Source organism: Danio aesculapii, chromosome 5 (genome assembly GCF_903798145.1).
Source record: "Danio aesculapii chromosome 5, fDanAes4.1, whole genome shotgun sequence".
NCBI lineage: Eukaryota > Metazoa > Chordata > Actinopteri > Cypriniformes > Danionidae > Danio > Danio aesculapii.
The window spans coordinates 20,421,822-20,435,082 of record NC_079439.1 but is presented as its reverse complement, the minus strand read 5'-3'; the positions used below and the strand labels follow the sequence as shown (position 1 = coordinate 20,435,082).

The 13,261-nt window shown below is 35.6% G+C and overlaps 1 protein-coding gene across 1 annotated transcript in view; it reads right to left on the bottom strand.

The window, feature by feature from the left end:
* Nucleotides 1-13,261, bottom strand: part of ube3b (ubiquitin protein ligase E3B) — a 31,726-nt gene that overhangs the window by 16,749 nt on the left and 1,716 nt on the right. Inside the window, exons 2-15 of the mRNA XM_056457512.1 lie at nucleotides 12,400-12,490; nucleotides 12,029-12,203; nucleotides 11,387-11,504; nucleotides 11,196-11,255; nucleotides 10,557-10,661; nucleotides 8,835-8,931; nucleotides 8,663-8,748; nucleotides 7,070-7,152; nucleotides 6,843-6,948; nucleotides 6,604-6,724; nucleotides 4,883-5,060; nucleotides 4,579-4,748; nucleotides 2,778-2,945; nucleotides 2,336-2,507 (exon numbers count right to left, since the gene is read on the bottom strand). Coding sequence (XP_056313487.1) covers nucleotides 2,336-2,507; nucleotides 2,778-2,945; nucleotides 4,579-4,748; nucleotides 4,883-5,060; nucleotides 6,604-6,724; nucleotides 6,843-6,948; nucleotides 7,070-7,152; nucleotides 8,663-8,748; nucleotides 8,835-8,931; nucleotides 10,557-10,661; nucleotides 11,196-11,255; nucleotides 11,387-11,504; nucleotides 12,029-12,189 — 1,625 coding nt within the window. The 5' untranslated portion in view covers nucleotides 12,190-12,203; nucleotides 12,400-12,490. The remainder of the gene's footprint in view (nucleotides 1-2,335; nucleotides 2,508-2,777; nucleotides 2,946-4,578; nucleotides 4,749-4,882; nucleotides 5,061-6,603; nucleotides 6,725-6,842; nucleotides 6,949-7,069; nucleotides 7,153-8,662; nucleotides 8,749-8,834; nucleotides 8,932-10,556; nucleotides 10,662-11,195; nucleotides 11,256-11,386; nucleotides 11,505-12,028; nucleotides 12,204-12,399; nucleotides 12,491-13,261) is intronic.

Below are 13,261 nucleotides of genomic sequence, written 5' to 3'. Positions count from 1 at the left end.
AAATACTACAAAATACTTTTTCAAAGGAGCATGAAATTTCTTCACATACCTTTCATCAATAGAAGTATTCGACCCATCCCTTCCTCATTAAACTGACTTAGTGAAGTAAACAATGTTTCATAGCAACAGCTTTTCTCTGACCAAGTTTTAGCTTTTCTGCCACTTTGTTTACCGCTACCTGCCACTCTACGACAGTTCTTTTTCATTTTGGTATATATTTTGTAGATAATTTCATATAGAAATAAACTGACTTGATAATCTCAAACCGTTCAAACTGCTTAATGAAGACAATGTGTCAAACCATTCTACTATATTTGTTGATTGTGTTTTCACCCATTCTGGAGGTCAGTAAAATTGCCATCATCTCTGTGCAATGATTATTCAACCTCTTAATATTTTAAAAGGGTGATAAATGAAGAGTTCATTTTATTTTTTGTTCACAGATTTTTTATAAACCAAGTATTTTGCAATTGATCTCTTCAATACTTAATGTAAAAACATGAATTCTGAAAATGCCTAGAAATTGTTATCCGTTTTTGCAAATAAACTCTTCATATTTACAGTTGAAGTCAGAATTATTAGCCCCCCTTTGAATCTTTTTTCTTTTTTAAATATTTCCCAAATGATGTTTAACAGAGTAAAGAAATTTTCACAGTATGTCTGATAATATTTTTTCTTCTGGAGAAAGTCTTAATAGTTTTATTTTGGCTGGAATAAAAGCAGTTTTTAATTTTTTTAAAAACATTTTAAGGTCAAAATTAAAAAGCCTTTAAATGTCACTTTAAGCTGTATATCTGTCATCATGGCAAAAATAAAATTAATCCGTAATTAGAAATGAGTTATTAAAACTATTATGTTTAGAAATGTGTTGAAAAAAATCTTCTCTCCGTTAAACAGAAATTGGGGGAAAAAATAAACAGGGGGGCTAATAATTCTGACTTTAACTGTATATATATATATATATATATACTGCTCCTGCTGTATAACCTGTCAGTAGTTTTTATTATTAAATATTTGTTTCATATGTTGTGACATCTAAAGGCATACATCCTTCCTCTTTGTTAACTATACAGTGCACCTGCTGATCAGCTACTGGCATTTGAAACAGCCAATGATGTATTGTAGAAGTCCCCACAGTAGGACTTATTTTTACGTAGGACTTTGTTTCGTTGCGCGAGATGCGAAATAGTATTTTTTTCCTATTTTTTTTAATCAGAAAAAAGTATATATTAAAAAACATTTCTATTCATAAATGAGTAATAAAAATTTTATTTTTTAAAGTTGTCTCCACAATCCCTCCAAAAATGTTAGAGTTTCATAGCTAACACTACTGAGTTTCTAGTATTTATTCATTCATTCATTCATTCAACCACGGTGACCGCACAGAGAATAAAGACTCATGATTTTGCACTCCGTTCTCTCCCATGGTGCATGACAAAACTAAAAATTTTGAGCAACTGAAACAAGGGGGTGTATTCCGACAGTCATATCCATCCAAATGTCCTGTGCAGTGGAAAGGCGGCTTTAGCCCTTCCCCTTACCACTCAGTTTGTGCGTTCACATGAAGGGGTAGGGATGTCCCAATTCACTTTAGCTTAAAAGACATAGGGCTAATGGGAAGGGCTAGATAGCCCTTAAAACTGAGATTTTCCAGGACCACACCAGAAAATTACGCAGAATACACCAGCTACAACGGCAACATGGCTGCACAAATTTGTATTTTTAGTCATCATTACAAATTTTTGAAACAAACAAGCATATGTTTTAATTCATTCATAACTGTGTTCATGTTTTGTCGTTATGCTTAAAAATATATTGAAAAAACCCTTGCTAAATTTCGCTATCTATGATCCATTATGATAACTCCTGCATAGTAGTCCCAGAACATACTTTCACACTGACACTGTCAGAAGTTTAGTAGCTGGGAATGAGCTTTTTACAGTGCCTGGTATAATGTTAATGTTGTTTTCGTGTTTGCATAGATGAAAATTGCCATGATGTAAATGCACATTACAGTTACAAGTTTATTGCCACATTATATCGTTACGATAACATGATATAATTGCTTTCCTGAAGATAAAAATAGATAAAAATATTGCAACGGGCAGTCGCCGTGGTCCATCTAATATGAAGTAAGAAATCGTGACGACATATGATGTGTGCAAGTGTTGTAGTGGTGACCCATTTCTTAGAGGTAAATTTTGAAGCCCTTCCCCTTCACACTCTGTTTCAAGGGCAAAGGGAAAGAGGTAGGGGTAAAAAATAGAATTGGGATTGGGTCTAAGATTATGCATATCCCACATGCCTTGTCAACATTAAACTACACAACTCTTACGTGATGAGGTGTCTGGAGCAGTCACAGAAGAGCATCAGCATGGCCAGGAGCTGTTTGGATTCCTCCGTGTCATTATTGAGACACTCCAGGAAGAGTCGGAGTCCCCCCTGAGGGCCGAGCTCACAGATAAATGCCCACAGCTTAGGCAGCAATTCATCCAGATATGTCAGTCCTGCAAACAGAGCTTAAATTATAAACTGCTGAGTCCAGATTAACTACAATATTATTCACAGTTATTATGTCATACAATAATTAATGTGTCCCACAGAAAACTATTATTCTGCAAATGCGTGTAGTATAAATCCAGAATCTGAAAAGGAGGCGAGATGAACGGCTGAAACAATAGCATGAACTATAATCTCAGACAAACTGCAATAAAAGAGGTCAAACTAAAATGTCTAAACGTGCATGATTTAAATGTTTCCATAAGAAAAGCACGTACCTGTGAGAATCTGCAGGCGGATCTGTGTGAGTGTGGTGAGGGCCGTCTGATACAGCACACAGATACTGCACACCTTCTGCACCTCAGCAGAGTCCACACGCTTCCCCCCTACTGGCTTCAGGATGTTCCGCACAGACGCAGACTTCTGGAACGCTCGCTTGAACAGATCTAATCATGCAGGGAGTTCAACAAGGGTTCCTCATTGAAAGCAGGATGAATACAGAGTAGCACACTACTGATTTATTTATTCTGTTCACTTTTAATCCTTATGGAAAACTGAAATACGAAGAATGTGTCCAAACTTAAAGCTCGGTTCTCTTGATTCATTTAGTCCAGACCATACTGTAAAAGAAAACAATACAGCCAGTCCTGCTTCACTAAGCATTCACCATGTGATTTTTAAAGATAAAAAAAACGTCCAAAAAAAAACAAAAACATTTTAATTGTTTATTTTTGCAAACAGAATCTACCAAACATCCACCTTAACCGATTCATTTTATTTCTTAATTCATTTATTTTATTTTTGAATGTAAAGCCTAGCCAGGGACAAGCACTGCAAATTAGCTTCATGCTATATGCCCCATATTTGTGGCATTGGTTGTCTTTGTATTAAAAATGTATAAATAAAAATACGAACAACCAAGCATCCAACATAATGTTATATATCAGGGTTGGAATGGTAATCTTGACACTTAGTTGTAATGTAATGTAATGTAATGTCTATTCATACAGCACATTTATTATGTATGGCCATACACTCAATCATGAGGGAGGTCTCTCCACACCACCACCAGTATGCAGCATCCACTTGGATGATGCAAATGCAGCCACAGGACAACAGCGCCAGTGCACTTACAACACAACAGTTATTGGTAGAGTGGAGAGATGGTGATAGAGCCAGTTCGATGGATGGGGATGATTGGGAGGCCATGATGGGTAAGGGCCGATGGAGAGAATATGGTCAGAGCACCGGGGTTACCCTACTCTTTATGAGAAGTGCCATTGGATTTAATGACCACAGAGAGTCAAGACCTCGGTTTAACATCTCGGCGCTCACTGACAGTACAGTGTCCCCTTAACTTTTACTGGGGCATTAGGACTCACACAGACCACAAGTTGAGCACCCCTTGCTGGCCTCTCTAACACCACTTCCAAAGAGCAACCTGGTTTTCCCATAGGGTCTCCCACCTAGGTACTGACCAGGCTCAGCCCTGCTTACCTTCAGTGAGTAAGCGGTCTTGGGCTGCAGGGTGATATGACTGTGGTAATTGATTTTTATTTAGAGATTTTTCAATCAACCAAGAGGCTCCCAACTCCTGTGATCGAGCACCACTGTTTTATGTTTTACTAAGAAAAAATTAAATAAAATTAAAAGTGTAAAAGTTAACTCAAAAAATTATATTCTGTAACTGACAAGGAGGAGAAGAAATTGTTGAACAAAGTCGTTATTTTTTATTTTATGTGCACACAGAAGTATTCTTGTAGCTTTAAAATATTCCATTTGAACACCTTGAGGCATATGGTCAGTTTCAAGGATGTATTTCTTAATTTTTTTTTTTACTTTGAAGGAGTTGGGATCAATGCTGTCTATGGAGAATAAGGGAGCTCTCAGATGTCATCTAAAATGTCTTAATTTTGTGTTCTGATTTTGGATGAACTAACCCTTTAATACAAAACAAGTGGTCAGAAACAGGACAAATTAACTTAAGTGGTAATATAATACTGAGCCTACATAGACACAGAGTCCATGTTTAATAATCTACAAAATTAACTTTTGTCCTTTAAAAGAAATGTCTCTTACTTTTGACGGGCAGGTTATTCTGCAATGAGCTTGGTTGAGGAGCTGGTGGGGGTGTGGGGTCTTGAGTTTCCAGTTTTTTGCTGAGAACATCACAGAACAGAGTGCAGATGACTGGAACTCCCCACAGACACTGCAGCTGCTTTGTTACCAATGGCATAGATTCATTTAGCCTAGAGAAACAAAGAAGAGAGAGGAAAACAAGAGAGAGAGAGAGAGAAAGTGAAAGATGACTTAAAAGGAAGCAACAACAAAGATATCCAGAAAGTATAATCAGTTGCTGTATTTTGCCAACATATTAACATACCCATAATCAACAGTCTGGGAGAACCAGCCCAACACTGGGTGCCAATGTGTGAGATTGGATTTCTTCTGAGACACATATCTTTGACAGTATGACAACATATCTGTAAGATCCTTGACAAAGTGACCTGCTTCCTGTTCTAGAACTTTCACATTAAAGTATCCGAGCTGAATGAGGTTTCCTGGAAACACAAAATAAGCTGATCAGATAATTGCAGTTCTAGGAAATTTAAATGAGGAATAAAAGTGGTGCTGCTGAGCAAGCACTTCATTTTCTAGAAATTTAGTCATCTGATACACTTTTTGCAACTGATATTCTCTAATGTAATTAAAGAGAAGCAAGCAAAACATGCAAGCAAGTGTGCATGCAGTTGAAGTCAGAATTATTAGCCCCCCTTTGAATTTTTCCCAAATGATGTTTAACAGAGCAAGGAAATTTTCACAGTGTGTCTGATAATATTGTTTCTTCTGGAGAAAGTCTTATTTGTTTTATTTCAACTAGGATAAAAGTAGTTTTTAATTTTTTTTAAACCCTTTCAAGGTCAATATTATTAGCCCTGTAAGCTATATTTTTTCGATAGTCTAAAGAACAAACCATCGTTATACAATAACTTGTCTAATTACCCTAACCTGCCTAATTAACCTAATTAACCTAGTTAAGCCATTAAATGTCACTTTAAGCTGTATAGAAGTGTCTTGAAAACAATCTAGTCAAATATTATTTACTGTCATCATGGCAAAGATAAAATAAATCAGTTAATAGAAATGAGTTATTAAAACTATTATGTTTAGATAAAAAAATCTTCTAAACATAAGAAAAAATATTATCAGACATACTGTGAAAATTTCCTTGCTCAGTTAAACATCATTTGGGAAATGTTTTAAAAAGAAAAAAAAAACTCAAAGGGGGCAAATAATTCGGACTTCAACTTCAATATGGACTTTTTCTTTAATGCGTACTATTTTATGGTACCAGCTTTAGCACAATTTGTGTATGATTTTAGACAAGCACGATATTTTTTAAGGAATAATAATTTATGCAGTCATGCATGTGTTTTGACAGCTAACATACCGGTGATTTGATGCTTCACAAAAGTTGCAGACACCTTTACCAATACCAAAACGCTTTTTTGATGCAAAATTAATTTAAACAGCCAGTTACTGCTTACGTTGATTAAGAAATTAAAATAGGCCTAGGCTACAATAATAAAGAGAATCCGCTCTAAAACTACAATTAAATAAATTGATAAGTACATTTGACACATGAAATTGTAAAGCCTGCAGCCCACAACAAATGTGTAAAGTTATTGCATATCATATTTAACGAACAGTTTACAGCTAATTTTATGTAATTTTGCTCACATGGTTAATTAAATATTAATCAGATGATGTCATTACGCTGCTGTGCCGTCCGCCAATCGTTGCATTGCTGATCATGATTTCGAGGATCGATAGATCTGTCTTTCACAACACACACAGCGATCTCTGATCAGTTCATTCAGACATTTTAATCTGATTCACGAACTTGTTTGAAGAACCAAACTAGCCAGATATCAGTCATCAAGATTTAAAAATCCAGGATCTGTCAAATCATCTTAGATCATTAAAGCGAGGTACGAAGAACAGAACTCTGTTTAAAACCCAATTAAAATGAAAAGACCAAAAAGACAATATATCAGTGAATTTAAGACCCCGGGGACACCCTGATAAAGTACATATGCTTACCCAGCAAGCACAGAGTGTGGCTTCCCTCCAGACAGACACAGATATCCAAACACTGCTCCTCTCGGCTTAAAAACAAGACAAACTTCCGAAAAAGATCATGGGTCTGGATGGTGATCATGCACTGCAAATGACACAAACTCACACAGGTTAAATCATATTCTCACAACAATCATCTTGACTTTAACATGCATATGCAAATGAAGTATTATTATCATCCTTCCAGATGTGATGTTTCTTACATCTGGAGTGAGCGTGTTGAGGTGTGAGATGAACGCTGGAACAGACATGACGTGCAGGAGGAAAGACCTCAGCAGGTTGTCAGAGAAATGTGCAGCGATAACAGGCCTGAAACACACCAGGACCAAAAGTACATCACATTATCGGTCACTTCACAGAAATAGAGCTACTGATGTAATGAGACGGTGAGATGTCTCCGGGAGCAAAGCCAGTTCTCATGGCAACAGACCTGAGTGACAGCGTAAAAATGGCCGTGAGGGTTCCTTTGGAAAGAGAAGGTCTGGATCTTGCCAATCCATTTGTGAGTAGAATCTGCAAAAAAAGATATATGCTTATTATGTGGAGTGTTCAAAGCTCAAACTTAATTCTAGTAAGGCTGGTTCAAACTAGATCAGCTAAAAATGCAGTTTGTTCGAAATACTTTAAATTAATTGGCATTCAAAAAATTGGGGTCAGTAACAAAATTAGCACTTTTCTTCAAAAAACAATGCATGAAATTAATCAAAACAAAAAAAAATAAACAGTATGTACTTTTACAATGTTACAATGAATTTCCTTTTCAAATAAACGTTGCATAAATTCATTCATTCATTTTTCTCCGGCTTAGTCTCTATTTCAGAGGTCGACACAGGAGAATGAACGGCCAACTATTCCAGGACTTGTTTTATTAAGCAACCCAGTACTGGGAAACATCCACACACTCATTCTCTCACACACACACACACACTCATACACTGGCCAATTTAGTTCATCCAATTCACCTACAGCGAATGTCTTTGGACTGTGGGGGAAACCGGAGCACCCAAAGGAAACCCACGCCAACACGGGGAGAACATGCAAACTCCGCACAGAAACGCCAACTGGCCCTGCCAGGACTCCAACCAGCAACCTTCTTGCTCTGAGTTGACAGTGCTAACCACTGAGCCACCGTGCCACCACACTGCTCGCTGCTTTCTTATCATAATAAAATCTTTGTTTCCATAAAAATATAAAGAAGCTGTTCTTTCAATAATAAAAAATGTATTTATTAAGTATCAAATTGAAAGAACAATTTCTGAAGAATCCTTTAAAACTACAATAGAGCCATCAGAAATCTGGAGCCTAAATTCAAGCAAAGTTACATTATGAAATATATTAAAAACAGTCATTTTAATCAGTAACAATATACCAAAATAGAGCCTTTATGTGCAAAAGCACTGAAAATTTCTCAGCGATCCATAGTTTAGCATCTGAGTATTCCCATTATTTACAGAGAAAAGTCTCATTGACTGTTCTAGTTTACATTGCAAACCACATGTTAAAAATAATTCATATAGACTACTGACAGTCTGTGGCATTGGACGATAACTGTTTTCAAGGTATACAGCGGTTTGGAAAAGTCAAGGTTTTAAAACCGCCAGCATTTTTTGCTATACCGTTCCTACAGTATATGTAAGATTTTTTTTTTTACTTTTAGTTTTTTAGGACAACAGTATCTCCAGCAGAAATTATATCCAAAGATGCTGTTTTAAATTGTAAAGAAATCAGTGTTTTTGAAACTAATGAAGACAGTAGAAGTCAATGATTAATTTTCATTATTTAGCCAGACATGTTTACTGCTGCAAAATATTTTAAATGTTTCTCAAAATTAATTATATTGCGTTTAAAGGGGGGGAAAGCTTTTTTTTACCCAGACATTTAAAAAGAAATTATTTTAGAGCAGTAATCATTGTACCATGAAACCGTGATATTTTTATCCAAAGTTATCATACCTTCAGAATCATAAACCAGCCCATAGCTATTCTGTGGTAAGAATCAGATTGGCTGTTTGGATAAACAGTACCTGAAGAACAGAGTAGAAACCCTTTTGATTTAGATGTCCCATGATGTTCTCACAAATCCTGTTTAAAGCTGGCTTAAGGGCCTCTCCTTTAGAAAAGAAAGACAAGAAATTCAAGTAGGCTCTATGCATTTTAACCTGTAAATCACCATCTCCGATTACATGTGATACGAACCCTTTCCTCGGATGATTTTCCATGTTGATGTGTCAGTGAAGGTAATCAACATTGTCAAGTACAGCGTCACCAATTTGTTATCTTGCAGTATGTCAGGCTGGTGAGAGAAATGGAAAACAGGATGTAACAATGTGAAGTTGTCAATGTGTGATGTGTTTGTAAAATAGCCTAAAATGTGCCCTTTTCTTAGCTTTCTATGTTGTCTATCAAATCTTACAGGCTGATTTATCTGTGAAGGACTTGTGACACTTTTGACAGGAAAGTCAAAAGTTCACCATGTTTACATGCACACTCAAGAATATCACTTATGTTCTATGACACATGAAATAAATGCTTGCAGTGTGAAGCTTTAATGCCCAAATAGCTATTCTGTACAGTATTTTCAAACTCTCTTAATAGTGCCATTTTAATTAGCCCATCTGATGACATGTTGCATGTGAATTGCACAGCTTACGCAAACATAACAATATTGCTATAATCAGATGCTTTCTTAACTGCTGTTTTCTCACTGATATCATTTTTGTTCTGACTTCTAAATTTAATTGGGTTACTGAAATGAATGTGTGCAGCACGTTTACATAAATGCCACTCTCAGATTTTTTGTTTTGACCTCATCTGAATGTTTATTATTAGAATATTGCTACACAGGTTTTTCCCCAAAAAAATTTCACAACTAATCGAAGAATGAAAAATGTGAGGATATTGAGCACAGGCAACAAATTGCTGGTTGCAGTTCACGCTGTCGCTAATAAAATCTTTACACATAGATATATACACTAGATATCGCATACGAACCCTGAGCATGTGTCAATAGTGCCTGCCATATTTGTACAGTGCTCCCAGGACAAATGTCATTCAACCGCACTAGTCAAAACTGAAGCCAATCTGAAGATGCTGGACTTTAGCGCTGTGTACGGGTGTAGCAACGAGCAAACAAAGAAAACAAAGCACAAAGGCAGAAGATTTCATAGGGTAAAATTTCGTTTTTTACGATTTTGGATGTTGCGAACTTTTGTTCTAAACAAGTAAGGTTATTGATGATAGTACAGTCACTTACTGCACTGATCATAAGGTAAGGAGCACCAACTCGCACTAAATACTAGGCTTATGCTTGTTTTGTTGAATAAAATCAGCAAACAATGTAAATGAAATATGACAACAAGATGCTGTGGTGCTAGAAACTTGTATTATTGTCGGCTAAGTGAACGAGTCAGTCATAACAGAGATTTAATCACAAACGAATCGCTCCCTCCGTTAGAATGAGAAGTGAAAGCAGGAGAGGGGGTGTGTTTCAGGACACAGATTAGATTAAATTTAACAGGGAGGGAGGATGATACATTTCCATGCACACAAACACACACTCTTTATCGGCAATGCTCGTGTGGCCACCTATCCTTCGATGTAGAAAAGTGATGTAAAATTATAATTTTTGTAATTAAAAAAATATTTGCATACTGACCACCAAAAAAATCTCCTGATCATAGATATATGAATTAATTTCAAAGAAGCCCAACCCTGTACTAAAATGGCTCTATTGACGCATTCCTTCCAATAGACAACAATAGCGTAGGTGACATCTAATGTAAATATGTAGGATCTTTATATACATAACATATAGGGTATAATACATAATTTTATAACATGTTTTTGAATTCAACATAAGCCCCTGAAATTTAATATAAAAATATGTTAAAAATCCAATAAATTATTATTAGGAAATACCTTCAGTTTTTTCAGAAATTCACATGAGACCCAGAGAATGTCTTTGATCTGTTTCAGCCAGAGGATGGTGAGTTCTTTTGAAAGGGCCAGAGACACATACCACACCTAGAAAAGAAACAGCTTGTCACAATAAGACAAGAACGTGGAACTAATGAGCAATTCTATGCCATGAAAAAAAAAGTTTTCACCAAAATAGCAAAACCTTTTCTAAGTTTTTGGGTAGACTTGTAATTTACATTACTGCAAAAATACTCAAAAATGTCTATCAACGTTTTCAAACAATTAAATTTGATTTACCAGAGTCACACAAGTGCCAATTTCACATCTGTCATTTCCATAACTAAATAAGGGTTCTGCAGTTTAATTCACAGAATTTCTACAAAGTACGTTGTATACTGCACAAATTGCATCCTTTTTTAGTCACATGTTTATTTTCCCTGTTTAAAATATAAAATATGTTTATGGATTGATATTTTTCTGATCCCTTTACTCTGTGGTTAGTTGTTTGGAAAATATAAACAGAAAGTTCAATATAATGCTAACATATACTTTCTTTGTGAATTTTTGTTTTAAGTTTTTACTGCAAATGTCATATCCATTTCGCTGGAATTGCTCTAATTTAATATGAGTCTCACTCACTTTAGGTTCATTCTCAACATCCATGCTACTTAGTATGATTCTGCACAACTTCTCAAACCTCTGTGTAGAATGAAAAACAAACCATCATTAATATTACACAATACAATAAAAAGAAGTGTACAAAAACGCAGTTGTTAAAATAAATCAACCTACTAGACAGAAAAAAAATCGTAAGATCATGTGATGCTTACCAACTTATCATCCTTGCTCAATATAAATAACAACTTTCTAGCAATTTTAAAGATGGATAATGCATTTCTTTTTGTAGGACCGGCATCGCTCACTGCAATGAAGTCATCGACCTCTTTCCTGAAACAAAGTTAGAAGGTAAACCTTTGTTAGGATACACAGAGAATTAAATCTCAAATCACCAAATATTACATTAAAACACTACTTAAAATAGATAAGAGAAATATAACTTTTTAATTTTATTTATTTCACAGCCTATAAAGCACTAACACTTAACAATAAGCTTCATTTAACATGACAATTCACTGGCTAGCAATAATTTTTTATACAGCTTTTGATAATCTTTCTGACAGCATTAACTAAAGTAGTTAACTTTTGTTATCAAATTAAATCTTTTTGTAAAGTGTTACAATTGCTGAATGATTTAAATGTTCTGTATTATAGATCAAAGGTTACAATTAAACTTATTTCAAAGTATTAATAATACAATGCTGTTCTGTTTGCGTTATTATGTTGACATCAACATGCAAACAATAATAAAAGAAACACAAAGTTTTAACATTTAGTTACTTTCTGTGAAATAATCTATTACTGTCTCTAGAGAGCTTTGATTATCATACAGAACAGCTGACTTCGGCCCTAACCTGATTTCTTTTTGCAGCCTGCAGCGGCAGAGAAATCTTCTGACCAGAGCCTGGATTTGCGTGGCAGCTCTTTCTTTTTCCTTATGACCTTTCCTTTCCTCCCGTGCTTCCCTGGCTTTATCCAGGAACTGGGTTTTGGACGTTTGGGTGGCGGTGAACATGTTTTCACTCCAAACTGTGGATTACACATTAAAGCGTGACGGCTACGAACAAAACTCTAAACCACACTTCAGAGCAGAAACAAAGTTAGAGGCTATACATCCAAGTACATAAGAGTAATTCAGATTCATTTATATTCGATAAAATACAAATAAAATGCATCTCATTTGCAATTTTTAAGAAATCTAGCTTATCTAAAAACACACAATTACCTTGCCCTTATTTGACTTTCTCTTTTGCTTCCACAGGTCACATGAATCCCATCACATATTCACACATGTTTTACTGGAGGTCCGACGGACTCTACAGAACAGAAGAGCAATTGTTTTGGAGATATTTTATTTATGAATGAAACTGATACTATTGACAGCACAAATTATCCATTTAGGCATGGGATGATAACCAGTTTCAAGGTTTACCGCGGTTTTGTCGAGGTTTTAAGGATTTCTGTTAAACCGTTCCTACAGTATTTGTGCGTTTTAGGGTTATTTTTACGTGTTATTTCCAACTATTTTTGTTTTTTTTAGGGCAACAGTATCTCCAGCAGAAAACGACCTTCCATATCAAAAGATTCAGAAAACATATCACTAAGACATTTCCTCGAGCGAGAATAACGTTGACTGAAACTTTCTGTCATACACCACGCCCACCAAAAGTGTACCCTTGTTAGTGGAAACGCAAGCCTGATAAAGGTGACCCGTACCAAACTGAACCGTACTGTACCAGTCAGTGGAAACGAGCCATTATAGACCATTTTGAAAAATGTAAACAATAACAATAGTCCTAATGTATTTCCTGTTTTATATTTTTAATTTTCAAAGATTCTGATAATCCAAAAAGGGTCCACACATAGATACATTGTTTTTATGACAGCTGTGTTAACATTTATTACTGAATCGCCAATTGTTACAGTTCTGAAATAGTTTGACGACAATCAAGAACTGTCCATGGACCAATGAAATTGCCATATTGAAATGGTGTATACACCAAAATCCAAGTATGGACCTAAACAGTGCAGTGGCTTTACTTTATATCCGAAGAAAAGAAAGAAGATCCCAAGATGCATTTTGTTGT